This window comes from Euwallacea fornicatus, chromosome 11 (genome assembly GCF_040115645.1).
Source record: "Euwallacea fornicatus isolate EFF26 chromosome 11, ASM4011564v1, whole genome shotgun sequence".
NCBI lineage: Eukaryota > Metazoa > Arthropoda > Insecta > Coleoptera > Curculionidae > Euwallacea > Euwallacea fornicatus.
The window spans coordinates 1185330-1207922 of NC_089551.1; the positions used below are offsets into that span (position 1 = coordinate 1185330).

At 43.8% G+C, this 22593-nt stretch overlaps 2 protein-coding genes and 1 long non-coding RNA gene across 3 annotated transcripts in view; 2 read left to right on the forward strand and 1 right to left on the reverse strand.

Moving 5' to 3' along the window:
* LOC136342305 (uncharacterized) overlaps window positions 1-6364 on the forward strand; it is a 39191-nt gene extending 32827 nt beyond the window's left edge. The window contains exon 3 of the long non-coding RNA XR_010732621.1: window positions 6237-6364. This is a non-coding gene — a long non-coding RNA (uncharacterized lncRNA). The remainder of the gene's footprint in view (window positions 1-6236) is intronic.
* Window positions 1-22593, reverse strand: part of DNApol-alpha180 (DNA polymerase alpha catalytic subunit) — a 58805-nt gene that overhangs the window by 23409 nt on the left and 12803 nt on the right. The window lies entirely within an intron of this gene.
* LOC136341819 (transcription factor Sox-2-like) lies at window positions 8350-17711 on the forward strand. The gene has a single exon (XM_066287155.1). It carries the CDS (start codon window positions 8439-8441, stop codon window positions 9444-9446), a length of 1008 nt encoding a protein of 335 aa, XP_066143252.1. The 5' UTR covers window positions 8350-8438; the 3' UTR covers window positions 9447-17711.

Here is a 22593-nt window from a genome sequence, read left to right on the forward strand (position 1 = left end):
TTTCCGCTCGTATTAGAGATAGAGCCAAACACGTCGACCTGGATCCTGTTTTGAATCGATAATGCCCCTCTCGCGGTTAGTTCCATCGCCGCGTCTGATCACCCTGTATATTAGAGGTATACGTAGGAAAAAACTGTCAGGTTAATGATTCGACCAGGTGTGCTCCTGACTCCAGAGGGGCGACGAGGGAGAGAGATGGGCGAACAAAAGAGCTTGGCGGGGGTCGATGTGATTGACAGTCGGGTGCTTTGACTGATTTTCGTTTGATAAATGCCAGGAGCAAGGGTACTCGGTCGATAACTCGGGCTGGCTACCAGGTAGAAAAAGATCTTGTTTACTTGTCTGTGCTTACTTGCATCAGCATCCTTTTCACGCCACTGGCTAAACAGCGAATCGGGGGTACGTACCAGTACCATATTTTTGCTTCAGATAAGACCACCAAAAATTACCGAAAAAAATATCTTCGCTAAGCCCTAGAAGCCAGTACGACCAGCTCCAGCGTTTCTAATCTGAGCAGAATTGATTATCAGCCCTCCAGGTAGTACCACGTACTACCTATTATGTTTTCCATAACTAAAGCATAATTACAACGGTCACGGTAACACAACCAAGGCCCAAACCGAATTCTCAAATATTTTTGCATCCCTCGGTATATTGGTTTATTGAGCTATTACAGAAGTATTGACGGTTCGGTTATTCTCTGTTTTCTCTTAATACTGATTTTCCATGCGAAAACATTTCTATCCTCGAATTCGTTTCTCTAATCACTTCGGGTAATATTTTTCGCAGTCTCACTCGCATAGCCACATCCATCAGGGCTTAAATGTCACCCGGAGGAATTCCATTGGGTGGCACAAAACGCGACCTAACAAAGAACCGACGGGGGGCAAACTTCCAACTTTTCACAATGAATTTTGGGCCACTTGGTACCACCGCTGCAACAGGATACCGCGGCCCCGAGTAATATTTCACCATTTACACCGTCAAGACCAGCATTTCATGCTGTCATTCAAAAGGGCGGAGCCCTATTCGGGTTTCATTGAGGTGAGTTTCGCTTTTTTTTGTTTAATGGATTTAGGGGCACCCGCACTTAAACTATCGAATGTTGCAACGATGTCGATAAGGCATGAGAGAAATATCGATATCTTGTTTCGTAAATCTCATCTGGCTCGAATCTGAGTTGCCATCGGGTTTTTTTTTTGTTGTCGGAACTGTTTTGAATCGTCTCAATGGAGGACCATTTTGTATTCTCATTTCCTTAAAGTTTTCTTGAACTTTCGCATCATTATGTCAAAGTCGCTCGTTGGACGGATCGAAAACAGACGTCCCTGCGGCCGCCTCACTTTGACAACGTTGACAATTTAATCACCAGTGGCGGACTTAGAGGTAACGGGGTCCTGCAACGCAAATTCGCGTGATTTTGGACACGCTCGCAGTGTTCGATGTGCATTAGCTATAGAAAGTTTAGAAACTAGTAATATTTTAAAATTATTTCTACTGCTTCCCTTCGGCCCTGGCCGTCACCTTAAAATTTCGCCTCGTACGCCACTGCTTTCATTGTGCGTAAATGCGAAATTATCCAGAATTTTTGCTAGACTCGGCATGCAGTAAATCGTTGGTGGTTGGTAACCGTCCGAAGTCCGACAAGTTTCCATCTTAATGAAGCAGGCGGACAGGAATCGAGACGACGTACCAGTGTCGATCAGGGAAGAGATGGGTCAATTTTGAACCAAAAATCGAAAAACCACTCTTGACCCCGCTGGCAAAAACCGGAATGCGTGTTAACAAGAGAGGTGCCTACGCCCTTGATTTTTAGGCACATCTGCAGCTCTAAATGTCTCTCGTCAAACATCAAATTTCCCGGTTTCTCCCAGGTGAACCCAGCGACGTACGAGAGTGGTTCATAGACGAGTTTTTTTCCCATTTTCTCAAACTGCCGTTTTAGTTCGAACTCTCAAACGCATCTACGCTACTGACTTTGACGTCTCTTCGTGGCCTCGGGGCAATCTAGACGGTCCAGAAACGTCAACGTCACCTCATTCAGCCCAGGGCTGCAACGCAGGAAATTTCAGGAGGGATTTCAGTAATTTCCTCGTCGTCAAAAACGTTGCGAAATTTGCTGGGACACCAACGAGTATCTACGTCACTGACTCCAAACCCAAATGGTCCTCTCGACGGAAGCGAAATCTCCAACTTTTGTCCGTTCGCGCTGATGATTTTTTTCCCCAACTCCAAGGTGCGTTTACGCCTCAGACTCTGCCAGGAGTCGGAAGTGTCCGCCGCAAACCCGAAACGTGAACTTTTCGCATTCGGTACGGGGGCGAGAATGATGATTTTCACGTCCTCGATTTAACCGCTTTCGAATGCGCGTTTTTCGAATAACTCGGAACAATAAATGCGGGAAACACAATAAAGGGCACCTACTGCCATTTTTAAACTTCTGAGTACCGCCATCTCGGGGATTCGTCGAGCCACCACGGAACAGATCAGATTAATCACGTCAATGAGGTCTGTCAGCCTGCATAAATCGCGGGTTTTAATATATTTTTCCCGACGTTAATGCGAATCGCCCCGCTTAAAATAGAGCAATCGATCCCGTGCTAGTTAATATTTATTAAATAAAAGTAATTAATAGGAAACTTCTGACTGAAACAGCAAGTCTCGGCACAAAAACACCGAATCCCGAACCGCCCCTCCCCACCCCCGCAACAGTAATTATTCAAACCCGCATTAAGCCCGGACCTGTCCACGGGGCACACCGAGAGATTCGCACCGCCTGGATGATGGATGTTGGGGAATTATGGGATAAGGGAGATGGTCCAAGACTTGATCTGACTGTCAGCAAATGATGTATGATTGCAGTTTACATTGCAAATTTCCACTGTTTTGGACGTACCGACGTCGATTTTCCCATCTTCCAACATGACGATGTTAATTGCCGTCCGCATCATAAATAATAATATGTGACTAGTTTAAAAACAAATAATAAATATGGTAAAATATTCGAGGCCTAATTACCATAGATGCTCGATATGAGGAAAGTGAGTTGTCAAGAGGTTAAATTCAGGGTCAGACTTAACCATCGTAGATGCGGAGACGATATAGCGGCTCGAATCGGATTTTCTATACAGTTTTTACGTCCTAACCGAGGTGTTTAATAATAACGTTCGCTTAAGTAGATCTGGTTCCGCAAAATGATGGGATTCAAACATAAAAAGCCCCAAAGGAGTTATTTTAATAACTTTTTTTTATAAACAGCGCGGTAATTGTGCAGAGAGTTTACCTGACCGTTCACATCAGACATCGAACTATAATAGCGATATAATCAATTAGAAATAGTAGCAACGGGAAAATACCCATTATGCATTCCGCACTCGTAGCATAAAAGCCGGATTCCTTCCCCGAAATGAAGCGATCCATCATCGGGTATGTGCATTGAAGTACCACCGCCCGGAACCATTAATAAAATGGTACCGGATCGTGGACCTTTGAACAGCGCCAGACTGTTTGGCGTCGCAGCCCGGGAATAAAATTTATGATATAGCGCGAATTCTTCGTACCTGCCCTGATGGTATCCGAGGTGGTACCTGCCCATCTACCTATACGTGACAAATTGTTTTTCAAATTAGTTTGCCAGCTGCGATGAAACAGCGTCGGCGAGTTCTGGCTGATGGGATTAATGATGATTTCGAGGCGAATTCTCTAAAATCATACGACAGTGCGCCCATAAAGGGAATGGCGCGCACGAGAAAACCTGATTTCGTACGTTTTATGACCTCCACGGAGGATACTTGGCGGACGAAAATGGACATTTTTCGTTGTGATTTGTTTATTTATTTATTTTGCATGTAGAAAAAAAAAATTTAGGTGTCGGAGGTGAATTTGCGTTTTTCTGGTTTTCCCCCAGTAGGACGACGAAACGTGAAGCGTAAAAGGACTTTAAACTGATAAAATGTGAGCTAAATTTACCTGGGTTTCTGCTTCGACCCAATAAATCCACTAAAATCGTACCAATCAGACTTTATGGTGCCGCATTCCGGGAAAGCCCAAGTCATAGTCGAGTTTAACACCTTGAATTTGTCACGGTGTGTTAGTTCGAGTCGGAGCCAGCATATATAAATCGTTATTTCGCCTTCGACTGTTAATTTTTCTCGATGAAAAATCGTTTTTGTAAAACTATTAATAACCCCCCGGTCTAGCGGCCGATGAAAAACCATTTTGTGATTTAATGGGCCTTTTGATTAATTAAAAATCACAAAAACGTTGTTGCCAGACATGGGAATCGATAAAATTCATTACTGCTTACGATTTTTTTTGGTTTCGTATTATTGGACTTTTAATAATGATAATGCACCTACCGATAATTTTATGCCCCCGCCAGGACGGTTCAGGGCGTTTGGCTAAGTTTAGGTGAGACCATCATCAGCACCACCCTACCCTGAGTTTTACCGGTTTTAAACCGTTCGCGTTGATAAAGGACTCAAATCTTATTTGATTCTGGAGTTATGGGCAGAGAGCTTGAGGCGTCCGCGATCCTCCCATTGGCGTGCGTTTGCGGAGCTCGTCGAACCGATTTATTTGAAACATTCCGTTCAGGCCGGCAGGGCCCCGTACCATCAAGTACCCCAATCGACATTACTTCGAAAAACATTCAGCACGTATTTCTGCTTTTTTTTGGTACACTGTGTGCACACATCAGGAGAGTAAGCCGAGGGCTGATCCGAATCGGGTTCCTTCGTGCGTTTCGCACCCGTTTTATGTGAAGGTAGTTCCGCGATACGGCGCCGAGTTGAAGTGGATGTAATGACGTAGAGACTCGGCGGCCCGAGCAAAATTCAAACGTTCACATTTCGCAATTTGCACAGGAAATTTGAATTTTCGCATTTGTTTCGGCGATCATAGTCGGCCCCGGACTCGTGATGAGAGAAGGTCTTGAGCACCGCTCACTCGAGGTCCCATGAGCTCGGCAATTGAGCCAGCCCGGCTCAGCACGTGCTCCATGACATCAGCCGATTGTGACGAAAGAGAGCACCTCAAAGCTTCGAAGTTTCGACGAGGGTTTCCACACCGGGAAGGTACCGATTTTCTGCCAAAACACGACAAGAAAATATGAAATAAAAAAATACAAAATCTACCGACGTCCGCATAAATTACAACAACGGAGCGATTTGTCAAGTTTCTTTGAACGATGTTGCCACTTGTTGGGCATGCGAAGCTGACTCAAAAGAAGAACGAACCTTGAACTCATTGTAACGCACTAAATGTCAGCTGCACTCACTTGTCATAAGTCTTTGAAACAAAAGATCACAACTACGTTCGCGATTTTTTTATTTCGCATAAGAAACCCGTTATTCATGCACCGAGTCACAACATGCTGACAAAAAGTTCATGACGTTTCTCACACAAGCAGCTCTCTCAATGGTCGTAAAAATGGATGCGGATAGATGGATGTGAAAAGAGGCAAAAATGCAAAATCTACGGGCAACACCGTATTTGATTGGTTTATAATGAGAGGCAAGGAAATGACAAATACTTTGATGCCACTTGGATAACGCACCTGAGGCTTCTAAGCGAATGTGGAGTCGATTCAATCGATCGAAAGGCCGAATAGAGAGAAAATTCGTTTATCGCATAAAAGAAAATCAGTATTATGGATTGCGACGTTGCCGGCTCCGCCCCGAAATCCCCGGTCCGGGGAAATTTGCGTTCGCCTGCTTGTGACGCTTTACTTGTAACAGACGTGCAGAAAAAAGGCTAAAGCTTGTCGTTTGTCGAGTGGGTCATCCAATGAGATGTTCCAGCTCCACGTGCGCTCGATACGCATGGTCAAAGACCAGAAAAAAACACTAAAAACAAGCAAAACATGCATCCACTGCACTAACAACTCTGCACGAACCAATTTCAATGTAAACACCAATATCCTATCCCAGGCCGAGCTAAGCCAAACACAACCTCGTCGTAGTAAAACTGTGTCAACACGGCAAATTGTGCATGCGGCCATTGTAACCGGGGGCCCATCAAAGATGCATGAGCTGTGCCGAGCCTGGACCGCGCCCCAGGGCCGTGTTTGATTTTAATACATTTTCAATGAGGCCCCTATCTTGAATCTCTCTCTGTTTCGAATCATTGTCGACGTTGAACGCGCCGGAGCAATATGCTTTTTATAATTTAAAGTTTAATTTTTAATTTGCACCCTTGGAAACTCAATTTTTAATTTCGCGTATGTTTGGTTACAGGTGGAAAGACGGCGGGGCCGGAGAGACGCGCAGACTTCGCACCACGGGACTTTTCATGTATACACGATTTGAGAAATAAAGAATTTTTTTCGGAGGGGTTTTCTGGAAACGTCAATGCAGAAACCTAGGCAGGAAAAGTACATGTTTGTTTTTGTTGTTTTTTTTTATTTACATCTTTCCTAAACTCCGTGCAATCCCCGAGGTGCCCTTGGCACACTGACCTGGCTTAACCGATCCGCAACAATTGCGAAACGAAATTACTATAATCTAAAGTACCACGTAAGCCAGGTAAGTAACCGAGCGTAATGCGTGGGTTACGCATCTGGACGCGGGATAATTCCCCCAATTTTCATGATCGTACGCGCATGAAGCATGCGCGAGACGTCGATCAGGTGATCGCAGGCGAGTGACAATCTCGCGTAAGTGACGGGTAAATGCGATAATAATGCACACATGTGCAGTCAGCGGTGCAAAGCGACCACTTGAGGGTTTCGCGACAAAATAGAAAATTGCAGGGTTCGGCTATCACTGTGGTTTCGCCTGCGAGGCACATTTTCCCAGGAACAGCGGCTGCGAAGGAGAACTGAGAATGCGAATTTGGGGGTTCGAGGGTCAGTTTCGCAAAAATTTCTTTAGAAGTTGGCACAGGGCGGCTCAAATTTCAGGTATGCGCAAGTGCAAAACGCAGGCTTGCACAATCGCTCTGCCAATCACGTGGAGTTTTGAAATTAAGGAAAATACCAGTGGAACAAAGTAAATGAGGCTAACCGTCTCTCTCTTTGGCACAGTAGTTTTCACAGAAATCTTTCTTTATCTGACGCACTGTCAGGATATAATTATCATGGTGAAAGCTGCACATATCAGTAATTTGCTGTGTCACTATTTGATTTTAATTAATAGTGGTAGATGTAAAAATGGTTCAATATTAATTATCCCATAGTAAATCAGGAAACCCGAGGAAAAATAAAACAACATTGACACTATTTCAAACACCCTTGTCCTATCGTTGTTGCGAAGTAATGAATGCAACAAAGAAACGCCTGCGCAGAACCATTGCGGAAGAGAGAGATCAGAGTTTAACTGAGACCTAACAGAATCGAAAAGTGATAAAAAAAAAAAACGAATTTTTTCCCCTTGCTGACCCTTTGTTTTGTGAGCAGTGTACTCCAATTTCGGCCGAATTTTTTGGTTTTAAGTTTATTTTACCGCCACTGGCTTTGGTACTTTTTCCGGCAGATTTGGGAAAGTTGTTTAAAAGGACCTTAGGAATCCCTCCAGTGCGTCTTTGGCGTAACCGAGGAGCGGTTGACATATCGGATTTTTAAAGGGCCACGCATTCGGCTTCAGAAACACGTAAAAATCAGTGGCGTGCAGTTGAATTTGACGCCCCGAAGACGCCAGGGACGCGCCGAGCGAGGTTGAAAGTGTGAAAACGCCGAAAAAGTTCTAACAAACCGAAACTTGGGCACTGTGACATCGCAGATATCACGCGAGATTGAGAGCCCGCGTACCTCGCGTTCATAAAACATTGACACCGTGTATCAATTCAGCTCGGTACTGGGAAAAAACTGACAAAAGACGTCCGTCGGATAACCGCGAATGGGCCCTTTAAAAGTCCCTTCATTATCTCCCTCTAAATGACCGACGCAAAAAAAATCCCTGGCACTTAGATCCGGTCGGCGCAGCGGCCTGAATCTCGTGAGGCATATCTTTGAAAGTCTCCACGTTCCCGAGCTAATTCCCCTTTATGCCCACAAACTAAAAGATTTAACGTTTTACAGGACGCAGAGCAGCTCATTAATTACTAGCAAAGATTTTTAAGCACGAAATGATGCGCTTATATTAATTAATTATTATTGCTCGGTACGACGACGTGCCGTAAAAATACCCGCTAGGTATAATTAGTAATCGGCCAAATAATTAGCAAACAGGGTCGTCGCGCGCACGCTGCCACTGCGTCTTGTCCAGTGGCGGGGAGAGAAAGGGGCGGAGGCCTCACCGTGATTGGCAGGAGAGAAACATGGCAGGCGGCGCCAGGGAGTGGGGGGGCCCCGGCGGTGCGAACAGGGGCCGGTTTGCCCTTAAAACGTTTTAGTTTTAGTTAGTAGACAGTTTCGCTTCGCACGGTACGTGGTGCACGTTGTTTGGTGTATTTAAGTGCGTTTAAGCACACCTTTCAAACTGTTCGCGTCGGCGGGAGAAATGTTGACCATGGAAACGGACCTCAAAGGAGGTAGTTTGCACGCGACGATGCCGCCGCACCATGGTCTCCCTTACAACGCGCTGGGACAGCCCATGCATCAGTTGCCTCACCAAATCCACCACCAACCCCCTACGCCTCAGTTACACCATCAGCACCCTCAGAACCAAGCATCTCAAGCAACCAACAACAACAACAGCAAAGCTCAGAACATGGAGAGGGTGAAGAGGCCAATGAACGCTTTTATGGTGTGGTCCCGAGGGCAGCGGAGGAAAATGGCTCAAGAGAACCCGAAGATGCACAATTCGGAAATATCGAAGAGACTCGGAGCCGAGTGGAAGCTACTGAGCGAATCGGAAAAGAGGCCTTTTATAGACGAGGCCAAGCGCCTCAGAGCGGTGCATATGAAAGAGCACCCGGATTACAAGTACCGACCCAGGAGGAAGACCAAAACTTTGCTGAAGAAGGACAAGTATCCCTTGGGAACTTCGAATCTGTTGCCTTCAGCCGCAGAGGCGGGGAGACCCCCGCAGCAGCAACAAGTGACCGCAAGGGAGATGTATCAGATGCCCAATGGATACATGCCCAATGGGTACATGATGCACGATCCCAACTCCTATCAGCAGCAATACGGCGGCGCCAACTACGCCAGGTACGACATGGGGCAGATGCAGCATCAAGCTTACATGAACGGCACTTACGGCGCCTACGGAACCACCTCTTTGCCTCAAGGTTCCCCCTACGGGATCCCCAATTCACACAGCCCCTCAGGGAGCAGCATAAAGTCGGAACCAGTGTCTCCAACTTCGAGCTTGCACACACCAACCCCCGGCGGTGGTGGAGTCAAGAGGGAATCTTATCCTGGAGGACAACAACAACAAGGAGATTTAAGACAAATGATTAGCGTGTACCTGCCGCCGACGGATGGTTCCCATCACATACAACACCAGTACGCGTCCTCTCCCGACTCTATGGGACCCGGGCCTTTGGCACCGTTGGCGCACATGTGAGAACCGCTGTTCGCGGCACCGGAACTCGACATGCCGCCTATTTGACATGTTTGTGATGTTAAAACTTTTTGTATATACGGTTCAGTTTGAGTAACATGATGGGTTGAATGATGGGTTCCTTAAACCGCTTCAGTATTGCGAGCAAAGCCTTAAGGGATGACAGGCATGTAAGTTTTCAGTGTATTACGTTTTGACACTATAAAGAGGCCTATGGGTACCCGAAACAAACGCCGCACGACCGGAGCCGCGCTTCTGATTCGCTCAATTTCTTTTGTTTCGGCTCCGCGCGGGGGCGAATGTAGCGTGTGCCATGACTAGTTTTTTTTTTCTAATTCTTTTATGTACCTAATTGGGGCTTGGAGCGTTTTCACGGGTGCTGAGTAGCCTGCGATAGGGAGCAGCAACATTGATTTGTCTTGAAAACCAGGACCGCTAATCTTGGGCTATAGGTATTCGGGGACCTTTACAGAAATTCATTGAAACAGCCAAATTCCATATCAAAAAAAGTTGAAAGAGAGTGGCCAAGATCGTCATAGATTCGTTAAATGAGTTCGTCAATGGGTTTACTGGACGACTTTTCCACAAATACATTTTACATATCCATCCCGTAACGGAGGATGAGTCCAAAACTCTCACTTTTGCACGACTTAAATTTTTTTTTTTTTCTCACAGTACCACGCGTGCGATGTATCGTGGTCTCGCTATAGTCCCATGCAAAATGGTACCGCATTTTGCTTCTTAATGTTGCTGGCTGTGCACGGCGGGCCAATCGTCTTGGTTCGCCATTTGCTATCCCCCAGACCGCTAGAGCTAGAAGGTCGGTTAAATAAGTCAAAAGTTGCTAAGTTCGACGATAAACAAAAAACGAAGTGCTAAATTGCGTTGGAATTACGAAACGTTGAGAAAATATCGTGAGAAAAAAAAAACGGTTTTTCAAAATAAACAAAAATTTCCCGGTACCACAATTCGATGTTGTGACGGTTTTTTCTTGAAGAAAAAAGCATCATTGCTTTAGTTTTGGCACATTTCGATTTTTTCAACATCTCCTAGACCAAAGGAAATTTTAAATTTTTATTTTTTTATTTGAATTTTCCAATCTCGGTCCGCCCTTACATTCGACTCTCCAATAAATTCGATCTTCGCCTTCATTTAATCGACTCTAGCGCTCTCGGGCCAATCGGGGTAGGCAGGCGAATCGTGTCAATTCGACCACCGTGTATATTTCCCCGTAAGAAAGCGCTCTTGGGTCGCTTTTTCAATCCCACTTGATAACCATTCATTGTCATACGCGTTATATTCAAGGACTAACTTTTTTCGAACGGTTACCCAATTTTTTATGCTTTTTGCCCGCAATTTCTCTAAAACACCACTGTGCGTATTACAACAGTCGACCTGGCAGCACGAAAACTGCCGAGCTATTGAAACAACGACTATTTCTTGTTGTTAATTTTTGACTTGCACACACTTTTTGCAATTGGGGAAACACCGCGCTTATGCACACGCACACACACCACGGATGTGCAGAAACTTGTACTAGAACGAAATGATTTCATTCCGAGACCGTTAAGCCCCCAAGTTCCTTTACGAAAACCACCATCATTTATCAAAATCAGAAAACAGGGATATCGTGAATAAATTATTAATGAAGTTATAATAGTTTATACACTGTGTCCCGAAATAGTGCGCATATTTATATATATATATATATATATGTACTTCGGGAGCCCATTCCTTACTGGTGACATGGATCTCATGTTATTTCCCTGCAAAACATATGCGGTGAATTTCATGATCATTTTCACTTACGCATGAGACCGCAAGCACTGCTTTATTGTGCTACAGGTGTTACGATATCAAATTTTTTCGCCCCACAACTCTTTCAGTTTTTGAGATTTCAAATTTTGAACACACGCTAGAATCCACAGGGTGGGTCTACATTTCCGGACCAGTACCGAAGCAAACCCAAAACTCTAATCTCGTGCATTTGTTGCTTATGTTCAGCACACGAGCCCCAGTTACACAGTTGTCATAAAAATCGAGCTCGTTGAGGAGAATTTTTGGGCCAACCGAGGTATTTGGGAGAGATGTGGGCCTGTGCCCCGGTGCGGACTAAAACACCGCATAACATTTTGAGTCCGTGCCGCCCGGCACAATAAAGCACTGGAAGACACCGGTGTCTGCCGTGGTCTTATCGAACCAACCTGGAGCAGATACCGGTGTCTGCCACGGCGTCCAATGTGATAAATGAAATTCCAAGGAATCGCCTCCCTGAGTACATAATATACGTGCTATTTCCGAAAATAAACATGAATGGGCGACATCTGGGGCGAACTCTATGAGTCTAGAAGCCAGTAAAACACAACGAATCTTGATTGTTTTTTAATGGATCGCCCCCGGAGGCGCCCAGTATATTTTACGTGTTTGACAAGATCTTTTCACGCCGATCGGAAGTACATAAGTTGTAAAAGTACGAACCGTCCGCTTTTTGATAAAATCGGGTTTAATTTCTTATTTGGGGTATGATTTAAAGAGCAGATAAACGACCCGATTACCCGCGGAACGACAGATGACACAACATGAGTAGATATTTCGTGTGACATTGTTGTTTTGTATCAGCGATGTTCTGATGTTTCATGAAGCCGATGTCAAAACAAAAGAGACGGGCGCTGGTATTCTCAAATGTCAAAATTAGAAATTGACAACCCGAGCGGCGCAAAATCGAACAAATAAGTCTTTGAAATCTGCGTGGAAAGACCTTTCAAAAATGTTATATTATTAGAAAAAACAAGCACACAGTTAACTGAACTTTGACGGCGTCAGACATTTTCAATTTATTTTGACAATTTTGTTTGTGTCAAATATTTTTGACACCTTTGACGTCTGTCAAACTGTGTACCGGCTCGGGCGTACATGGCTAATTCACATCGGAGGAATTCGGAACCCAAGCGCTTCGAATCAGTCAGGCAGCGTAAATCCTGAACGGCTCGAAGGACAATAGACTAAACTGTCAATAGCCGTAGCGTATCGAAACTTAAAAATTTATAGCTATGACACATATAGCTATAAACAGCTGGAGCCTTATTCTCTAGGGAATAGTCAGAAGCTTCTTTTGAGATTGATATATTACGAGTTGTCTTCTTCGCTTTCTCTTTCCTTATTTCTCACATCATGCCGAATACTGAGGGAATTTCTCGTTTGGTCCGAACCAGAAAAGGCTGATGCCCTCGCTTCTCTTATGCAACCCGCGATTCTTCGTAGCCGCAGCGAGAGTTTCTCCATGTTCCATAGAAAGGGGGCCCCAGTTTGAACTTGTAGTAGGTTTCACAGTGATAGTCGCAATCGAAAAGGCGGGTTGCCGCCTTGCGATTATGTTCAGAACGTGTCTGGTCTAAGTTCCCATTATTTCCTTAAATAACCTTCTCTACTGTAAAACGAGCAATTAAGCATTGGCCAGGCGAGCGCATCAAATGCGCAAACAAGCCCAAGCATAGCTAACGTAGCGCTTTGCGGTACTACTCAGAAAAATAGGAGCCGCTTCAATAAATCACTCAAAGCGATGCGTCTGATCATCTACGGTGCGTTCTGAGGGTCTCCACCGTCCATCAAAAGGCTCAATAACATTCTACAGGACCATTCGCTGTGAAATATCCACAAAAATACCATCCGAAGCACATTCGAAGGGTGCAACTTTAAATTTATTCATAATCGCAGATTTTCGTGCTAGGCGCGTGCGCTCCCCAATTTCGTCAAATTTTCGAGTTAAAAAAACCGTCAAATCACGCGAAACTGAGAATCGATTCGGGAATAATTTCTGACACATGTCTAAGGCGCGCGCGCGCACGCGACGTTCTGCAAACGCCATCCATCTATGGATGTACTTTTTAAAAAAATGTCACGTTACATCACGCGCACGCGCAGAATGATCGATTGTATTTTGGTTGGTTTTCAACGGTTTTCAGAACAGAAGAGGCACATTTCGGAAGCCGTGCCGCCATCGTGCGTTCGAAATATGCCAATTTCTGCAACGTTTACTGACGTACATGGGGTCCGTTTAACGCGTTTTGGGATATCACCCTGTATCTATGATGGGGTGTCTCACCGCCACGTGGGATTCTGCACACGAAAAAACGTGTTTTCGAAATCGAAGGGACAATTCTTCCCAGTTACTACATCTGCAAGTGGTGTAAGCCGCCTCGGCAGCCCCTAGAGAAATATTTGTTGTTCGTGGTATAATGCTCGGCCAAAGAGGCCAACAAATATTTACACTCACTTTCATGTGAAATGCCCCACCCAGGAACTGTGCTCTAGATCTAGAAGATCTAGTCATTTTGGCGAAATAATGCTTCGTAACAGTGTATTAAGTGATCGGAGTAAAAAAAAATTAAATAATTAAAAAGTGAATAATGAGCGACATCGCCTTGTATAGCATGTACTCTTCGCCGCATGCTTCGTAACAAATCCTCTTGGGGTACCTCATTCCATGCTACCTCAAGATGGTGTCGTAGATCGGTCCAAATTGTTTGGACTTCTCGGTGAATTTCGAAGACTCATCATGTCCCAAAGATGTTCGATGGGTGATAAGTCCGGTGAGTGTGCAGGCCACTTCCAATTGCGCTTGTTTCAAGTACTTTCGAGTAGCGTTCCTACGAACTCTGATCATTTGATACTCTACTGTGAACCATTACTCTGCCGAAATTACAAGACTTGATCGTTATCGCTACTAAGTGGTGCATTTCGTATGAAACTGAGTATATTTCGCCGATCGCTTGTGTTCAGTACTGGTCGAATGCTCCATACGTGTGTCATTCAGCTGAATGGTGAACTGTTGTAACTCCTCTTAATGGTATGAAAGTGATGTAAATTTCAAGAATGTATTGTCAGGAACGGGTGTAACGCACAGGGTGTTTCGAGAAAAACACACAACTCAGGAAAATCGTTTATCACGCCCCGTGCCTCAAGAGCTTCTGGGTATTCCTATATTTCGGCTTATTAAATGCGACTTATTTGGTCTCATTTAGTGAGCCGAGAGTTGGACTACTGAGTCGCTATAGCGGACCGTGAACCGCAACTCCCGGTATAAGTTAGTCCTTGAAGATAATTGAAAAAAAAAAGTGCAGTTTTGAGCTGTCTAATGGTTAGGGGGTTGGATTGAAAAACTGGCCCTATATGAGAAGGACTCCAGTTTGTAATGTGGCAACCAAAGTGACGACTTGTAAATACCTGTATAAGTTTCCTCGTCCTCCTTGTAATGCTACATGTTTATACGGCTCTGTTTACTTTATAGGTTCACGTTGGTATTCTACGAATAACAAAACTGTGCTGGTTTGCTGATAATTTTATGTTCGAAACGGTCGATTTTGAAATTTATATTAAATCAAATCTGGCTGACTGCAATTTTTGGGGCTATTTGTGTTCAAACAATGTTGTAAAATTCCCAAAAACAATCGTTAACTCGCACTCAATTTTTAAACTTTTATGCCTGCGTCACGTCTAGATTCTATTAACTTTTTGTTGGGTAAATAATTTGTTGTTCTTAGCGGGTTTTAGCGAGCAATTTGCAGCACTAAATTTCGCCGGTAAATTGTATGTGGCAACCACGTTATCCCGAATAATCGAAGTCTGAAGAAAAGAAAGAAAAGAAAGACGGAAAAAGTTTAGAAAAAGACATTTTGGTTTTCGTGATGTTTTGCCGCGACAAAAAAATAATCGCCATATTTAGCAGGTGACTGTCACAGTGGGTCACTGGGCTGTCACGGTGGATCACTGGGCTGTCACAGTGGATCACTGGGCTGTCACAGCGGATCACTGGGCTGTCACAGCGGATCACTGGGCTGTCACAGTGGATCACTGGGCTGTCAACGTGGCTGACTGAGCTGTCACCGTGGCTCACTCTAACCATACCTGTGGCTCACCGTAACTGTTATTTGGGCTCGATGCAACTGCCACTATGATGGTTTAGTTATTGATATTACAGGGTCGTCGGTTAATTTTCTCTTGATTTCGGTTGGGAAGTGGTTCAGTAGCCGCCAGGAGTGGGTAATATTCACCCGCATTCAAGTCCCACCAACGAGGCCTCTTTCCCTTATACGTTCATTTTCGATAAAAAAAAATCGACATACAAAAATCAATTTCTTTTGTGATTATTCTCGACAAAATAAATTCATTTTGCAAAAGTCTCGCAAATTTCCGAAAGAGTGCACATTTGATCTCCACACCTGCAGGGCATCTTCCACATCCCCCTCCCACCTTTTTCGCATTTCCTCCGTGTCACCAGAAGATTTACAGCGCCACTTTGGGCAATCTGTGGACAGCCTCCCATCTTCCTTTTGCCCCTTCCAGGGGTTCCGTAAGGTATTAGACCGCCTTCAAGCCCCATGGCCTTTGTCCGTCGCTAAGTAAGCGCTCGCTCTCAAATAAATGTTTTAAGCGAGATTTGATTGTTATTTTCTAGAGCTTTCCGACTCGAGAAAAACTAGGAACATCCCGAATATTTCCCGATTAATGCTCTACGTATGTACATCTTGACACGAGACTTTTTTAAAAAGCTCCAGAACTCGTTGCACTCCAACTCCGTTAACTCTCGACTTAACCCAAACTCGCTATTAACGTGGCTTTTCTGAGCCTTTTACCTCCCGCAGCTCTACCGGCTCTAGGGCCGGCGTATCGGAGTTCTGCCAAATTCGGCGGAAATGGAAAGTTCTTGTTAAATGAAAATTGCAATACTTCTCGATTAAAAATTTTCCGTCGAACTGAGCCTTGATCACTTACCGCACGAGCCTTCCAAAACCCGGGGAAACCCATCTAGAATCTTCGACCCGCGTGAACGTTGTGAGACTCTTATTAATCGATAACACAAGTTGAAATTGAAGCTCCGAAATTAAAAATACCCAGAAAATGTCAGTCGGATCTAGGTCTGGTATGAAGGCAGGCCATTAAATTAGAAAGCAAACTTACGTACGTCCATCTGAGTGTTTTATTTCTTGTATTTGATGAGTTGTTTTGTATTTATCGTATTGATGATCCTTCTTAAAGCCAACGTGAACTAAACCCTTACATTTAGCTGTACATACACTAATTTGAGATTTACCACAAGACTGAAAGCAATGCCTCTTTGGTCGTAAAGAAATCCGCATTCGTGAGGTGTTGGCAGATCAAGTTAGAAATTCAGTGTTTTTCGGTTGAGCAAGGCATGACTGATATGGAAATAATCAAGGAAACAATCAACCAAATCGAAATAATGCTTTGGTGTTTGTCAATTATCGTTTCTTGCGGCGCCAGTCTTGCTTTCTATCGGTTATTGTTTTAGATTTATTTGGATCATTTCAAAGGCTGTGTTAAATTGTGATCAGTCAATTATACACCTAATTGGAGTTACGAGAGTATCTTCAAACGAAAAAACGGTGTGTGTGATGAGTAATAGTTGCTAAAAATGCATATTTTTCGTTTGTTTCAAATGAAAAGGAATTGACGAATATCACCTCTAATAAACAAAGTCACCTTCAATTTCTTCCGTGACTTCAAGGTCCGCTCATTTTATAATTTTATGGTAATATTTTCGTAAGAAAATCTTCACCGCATTTCTCCGCGATTCAAGAAAGAGATTGAAGGATCATTTGGCAATGACGTTCTAATGCTTTTTCATGAAATTCCGTTTCACGAACATCACAATTTTTCTTCCCAACTAACGCTGAAACAGCTACATTTGTGTTGCGACTCCCAACTGATTTCATGCGTCAAAACGTCGTCATGTGTCGAAACACTGCCATACGTCAGAACGTTGTCATGTGTCAAAACGCTGGCACGTGTTAAAACACTGCATTGCGTCAATACTTCGTCATACGTCAACACGTGTCATTATCTTCTTTCTGTCAAACGGGGCATTGCTTCAAGTCGGAAATCAACTCGATAACTACAATAATTTTTCACACCCTCACACCCCCTACAGGACTTCTTGTTACTTCTTGTTAAATGTATATTTAAAAAAAGTGAACTTACTACTTATAGTTTGTTAATTTGAAGGATTGTTCGCATTATATTATGTTGTCTACTATATTATGTGAGATACAAAAGATTGTGATATAGGCTGCGTCGTTCAGATGATGCGCAGTGTATATTGGATATCACTACGATGTACTTTGTAAATATTAATTAATAGGGTGTAAATAGGATTGTATTTTTAGTTTCCATATTTTCAATTGTGTACAGTGTGTTACAGTTATTAGTCAATGGAATGATAATGTGAATATATTGAAAAATTGACAAGTTTCCTGGTGTTTTTGTTATTTATTCAGTAGAGAATCGGACTGTTTTCAGTTCTCGAGCTACTTTTTTTTGCCCCGATAATATAGAGGTCCGAGCCTGCTGTCCGCGTTACCTGTAGGCAATCCCCGGAAGCGGACCACTGGGCATCGATTTAATCACAATTGATTCATTTGGATATTTCCATGTTTATAATAACACATTCAAGGTCCAGGGACCTATGAGCTTTTTATGGGGGTCACAAGCAACTATTCATCGATCCACGGGTGATTCAAAAGAAACGGCGGCAAATCTACCAGAAATCTGCTTTGTGGGACGAATTTCTCAGGAAGATTTCCTGAGAAAAAGGTTCTGAAGAGGGAGAAAATACGTTTTATTATGTTTTACACGAATGCAAGGGTATTGTCTGCTAAATGACTGTAGATTCCTCTTATTTTCATGAACGGTCAGTTTCTGTTCTGCTTTCCCATGGAGCTCGTATTCGCTTTCGACACATGTCCCTACTTCGTGGCATCGAGATTTACCAAAAAATTGTTTGAAGAAAAAAAAAGGTACAGATTCAGGGGATTCCCACTCTTTCTATTGAAATATTAAATTATTATCTCTCCTTCTGCTTCGGAGTCGAGAAGTTTTCTAAAGAAAAAAGGCTTTCGGCCAATCTATAAAGTTTCGTCTTTTTTTGGCTGAAATTTGCCAGGGACTTTCCCACTTTCCATGGAATACATACATATTTGGTTGCAGCAACATTCGGTCTTTTTTGGATTTGAAATGCACACCAAGAAATTTACTAAAAAGGAAGACTTCGGGACAGCACGCGGATTCTCCCCGTTTCGTCCAAAATCTTGCAGCAAATTTACCAAAAAAAAAAAAGAAAAAAAAAGATTTTTATTGAAAAGCTCTCTCTTGCTTCCACGAAATAGAGAATATTAATCCATTGTCACCCGTTTTGCTTTAAAACCGACTGCGAAATTCAAGGCTTTTTACCCCGAGAGATATTTGTCTTTCTAGGACATGCCTGAACCACCCTGGGGCGGCCAATAAAGGACAATGTCAAGGGGATTTTTAAAAATATTCTGAGCCATTACGTCAGGCGCTTTCAGAATCTTTGACCAACTTGAGGTGGCTGCATAGAAGAAAAATCGCGCATTTTCCTTCAGGTGAGCGAGAAGGAAATCATCCTCGTTTTTGACCAACTTAAACTCTGCGGAGAAGAAAATTTCCGACATTTTTTTATTAATCTGAGGCAGTGAAACGAAAACACACATTCACGGGATTTTAAACTGTTCTGAAGATAAGATCGATATTTATCCAGCAAACCGAGGAAGACTGTCTCGAAACTCGAGGGCGGGAGGGGGGCAAAGTCACTTTTGCCCTTTTCTAAAGTTTAAGCCCCGATATCTCTAGGAGCAATTACATTAAAAAATAAATCAAATTAATCGCCTCGCTGAGCTCTATCAGTCGTCACTAGACTTGATGCCGTATCTCTTTTAGTTCCCGAGATATCAGGTCCGCACAGTAATGAGTTAGACAAAGACCATTGTTTGCGCGTCTTTGGCGGTATTTATCTAGCTCATGATCCTTATTGAACATCAGATATTCATCACGTATGATCGTAGAAGTTATGCCATAAAACTGCATATGTTTTTTAATCGGGAAGAAGAGACACCCCGCCGAGCGAAATAACTATACATAAGGTAGCTCACTTAAAATTCAAGTAAGGTGGCCATTGACGATCCATTTTTCTGCGATATTCGGCCCTGATTGGCGTACTTTCAACATATTTCCCCCGATTGTCGAGATTTAAGGCAACTTCGATACTGATTTTTTGATGATTTAGGAACAGCTTCAAAATCGAAAAGTGCTTCGAACTACGCTTTTAAGGCTCCCGGGGCGTCGATGGAGATACGCCGGGGTAATACGGTGTCTGGGTCATCATGCAGAACATTTTTTAAATCTTTGACTGGTCTTAAATTATCATATAAAAAATATCTTGGAATTTTGGATTTAACGAGAAAAGTTTTGAATTTTGAGGAGTTTTTGATACTCGAACCTCATTGCGAACGTAGAAGGAACGTTCGGAATTTTTGACTGACCTGCAGCGGCCAAATATGGACAATTGTTACGGGGTTTTTCGCTATTGCGGGCCACCAGGAAGGGCAATTTTTCTATCTCGATTAACCTGAAGCTGCCTTAGATGAAAAATCTCGGATTTTCTTTACTAACTTCAACTGAGAGGATCCTCTCAGTTTTTTTACTCAACTCGCGCTCAAACTCTGTGAGGAGAATTCGAAAATCTCGACGATTCTGACTAGCCCGAACTGCCAAAAGAGGGACAACACTTTGGGAATTTTCTAATTACTTGCGCCACCGTGTATGCGACTATTTTATTCATATTATAATCATTATTTTCAAGTTTTTACTTCTCTCGGAAATTTACTAGAAAATCACTTGAAACATAGGTACCCCAGGTACCGGGCATCTTTGGAGAGGTGGCTCACACCTAATATTTTTTCTGCAGTTCCAAATTAATTTTTCGGAATAATAATGAGTCGGACAAAGACCATTGTCCGCGTATCTTTGGGCGTGTTCTTTATCTAGCTCAAGATCCTTATTGAACGTGAGATATTCATCATGTGTGATCGTAGAAATTATACCATAAAACCTCATATTTTTTAAACTAGGAAGAGGCGCCCCGTCGAGCCCCAAAACGTTATACGCAGTGGTTCATTTAAAATTTAAATAATTCGTGTCGTTGATAAGACACTTCTCAGACCTACCTGATACGATCCTCAATTGCGACAACGGTCGGTCATGATTGCCCCACAACTGTTTTCCCTGCGATCAAAATAAAATTAAAATCAGAACCTCCCCTCCTCAACTCCATGTGATCCAAGTCAACGAAAATCAGCCCCTCCCCGCTAAACTGCGTTCGCCGTGGGGTGTTCGGGTAATTGTACCGTGGGAACCGAGCTACCCCGTGCCTCGTATTCATATATACACCTGTGCACATGAGAACTAACTCAATGTGCAGGTATCCGAGATTTCAAATTCATGTGAAAGCACTTCGGTTCGCACGTAATTACCGGTATCAGGACAAGGTATAAGGGCCAACCCTTTGGTTTTAGGTGACTAGGGGAGGATTTGCGGATGTGCGTGTACTACAACCTCAAATCGAAAATCTGATTTTGAACAATTTTAGAATAATTAAAGCCCCCACAATTGACGATTCGAAAACCGCCGAGCCCTTTGACCAGCACCGTGAAATTATAGCCCTTAGTTCAAATAAACTCGGCCCTAATACGATTGTGCTTAATGAAATTGAACGGCGCTGACCAGCGGCATTTCCAGGGATTTTGATGTTGATGGGAATTTAACTTGGAATCTTATATTTAATTATACAGCGTGTACGTCCTGAGCGGAGCCCCACACACATACACATACGGTATCTGGGTATTAAATCACAAGTGAAATATGCGCGTAGCCGAGCAGGCGTTAATAATGGGCATAAATATGCAGGTAATTAATTTGGTAAAATAAGCTTAGGGTCGGTATTCCAAAACAAAAATGCCCAGGGGACAAGTCGAGATAAAATACAAGTAGCTGTGTGCTCAGCATGAGTCGCTTGTCCGACCGCGAGCGTCCGGTGTTATTTATGACACCGTCTTAGTGGATGGTGTGCGTGACACCTCCGTGTATGAATTAGCGTTCCTTCTTAACCTCTTTGCATGGTTCAGACTTAATTTGTCTCCGGGGCTTAAGTGAAACTAATACTTTTCGCAAATTCGTTACTTAATGGGTGGTGCCAAGTGTCCCCCTAGTCGTAGATTTTTATGCAACCAAACGTGCAGCGGCACGGGGGTATGCAAAACATCCGCCGCGTCGCTGACTGCCCGATTGATTTCTTAGACGTTTGACAGATGCCGCTCGATGCGGCGCCAAATTTGAAATTCCGTCGTGTCCCACACGGACACGGATTATCTGCGTTCGATCTCTGGATTCTTAGTTCTCCGCTTAGCACAAACATTATAGATTCCTTCGCACATCAGTCCACCCCGCACAATCGCCCCGGAAAATAAGAGAAAACCGGCCTAATGAAGGCTTCGCGTGAACCAAAACCTGCCCCCCCCTCCCCCCCCCCCAAATTAATCGAGCCCTCCGTTACGTGTTAGTCACGTAAATAGGCTTTTAAGTAGTTGCCCTTTTGTTTCGTTTTGTAGCTACCTGTGTAAATTACGTCTCGATGGGCATTCCTGCTGCCTCCTCCTCCTCCTCATCAGAGCACGTGGCCCGTCTAATTTCTTCGGAACTGGAGATGTGACCGGCGATAGCTACCGACACCATTGTGTGTAAATTGTAGGGTTTAGGTGACAAACGCAATTTATTTTCGATTTTGTTTGTTTGTTGTCGGAATAAAATTGGGTCCGTGTGGGCCGACGTTGATGATGGTAGTTTTGGCCCAACCCATGCCGGAAAGCCGGTCCACTTAACGCCTACTTGTTTGTGGAGCTGCTTTTGTTTTGATAAATGGCCCTTGGTGGAGTTCCACTAATTTTCCCTGGGGGTGAACCGCGCTGGTCTTAATTAAAAATAGATTTGCGTGCCTCCGGTCGGTCCGATTTCCACCGTTCGACGTACCTCCGAAACCTGGAAATCCGAAACGTCGCTAGGACCAGTTGGCCTGCAGCCGCCTCCTGCGTTTGGCCGCATCTAGCTTGCCGACCAATTAGGCGGCTCCTTTGAGACAACGCAGCAAATTCTCCCGGGTGCTCCAAGCTGATTTTCCCGTTTATGGGGAAAAAACTGTGACTTTCGACGATTTTTCCGTCCAGTTATGGGGCGTGTTTCCTCGTTTCTCGTTTTCCTCCTTCGTCCATTATTACCGCACGCG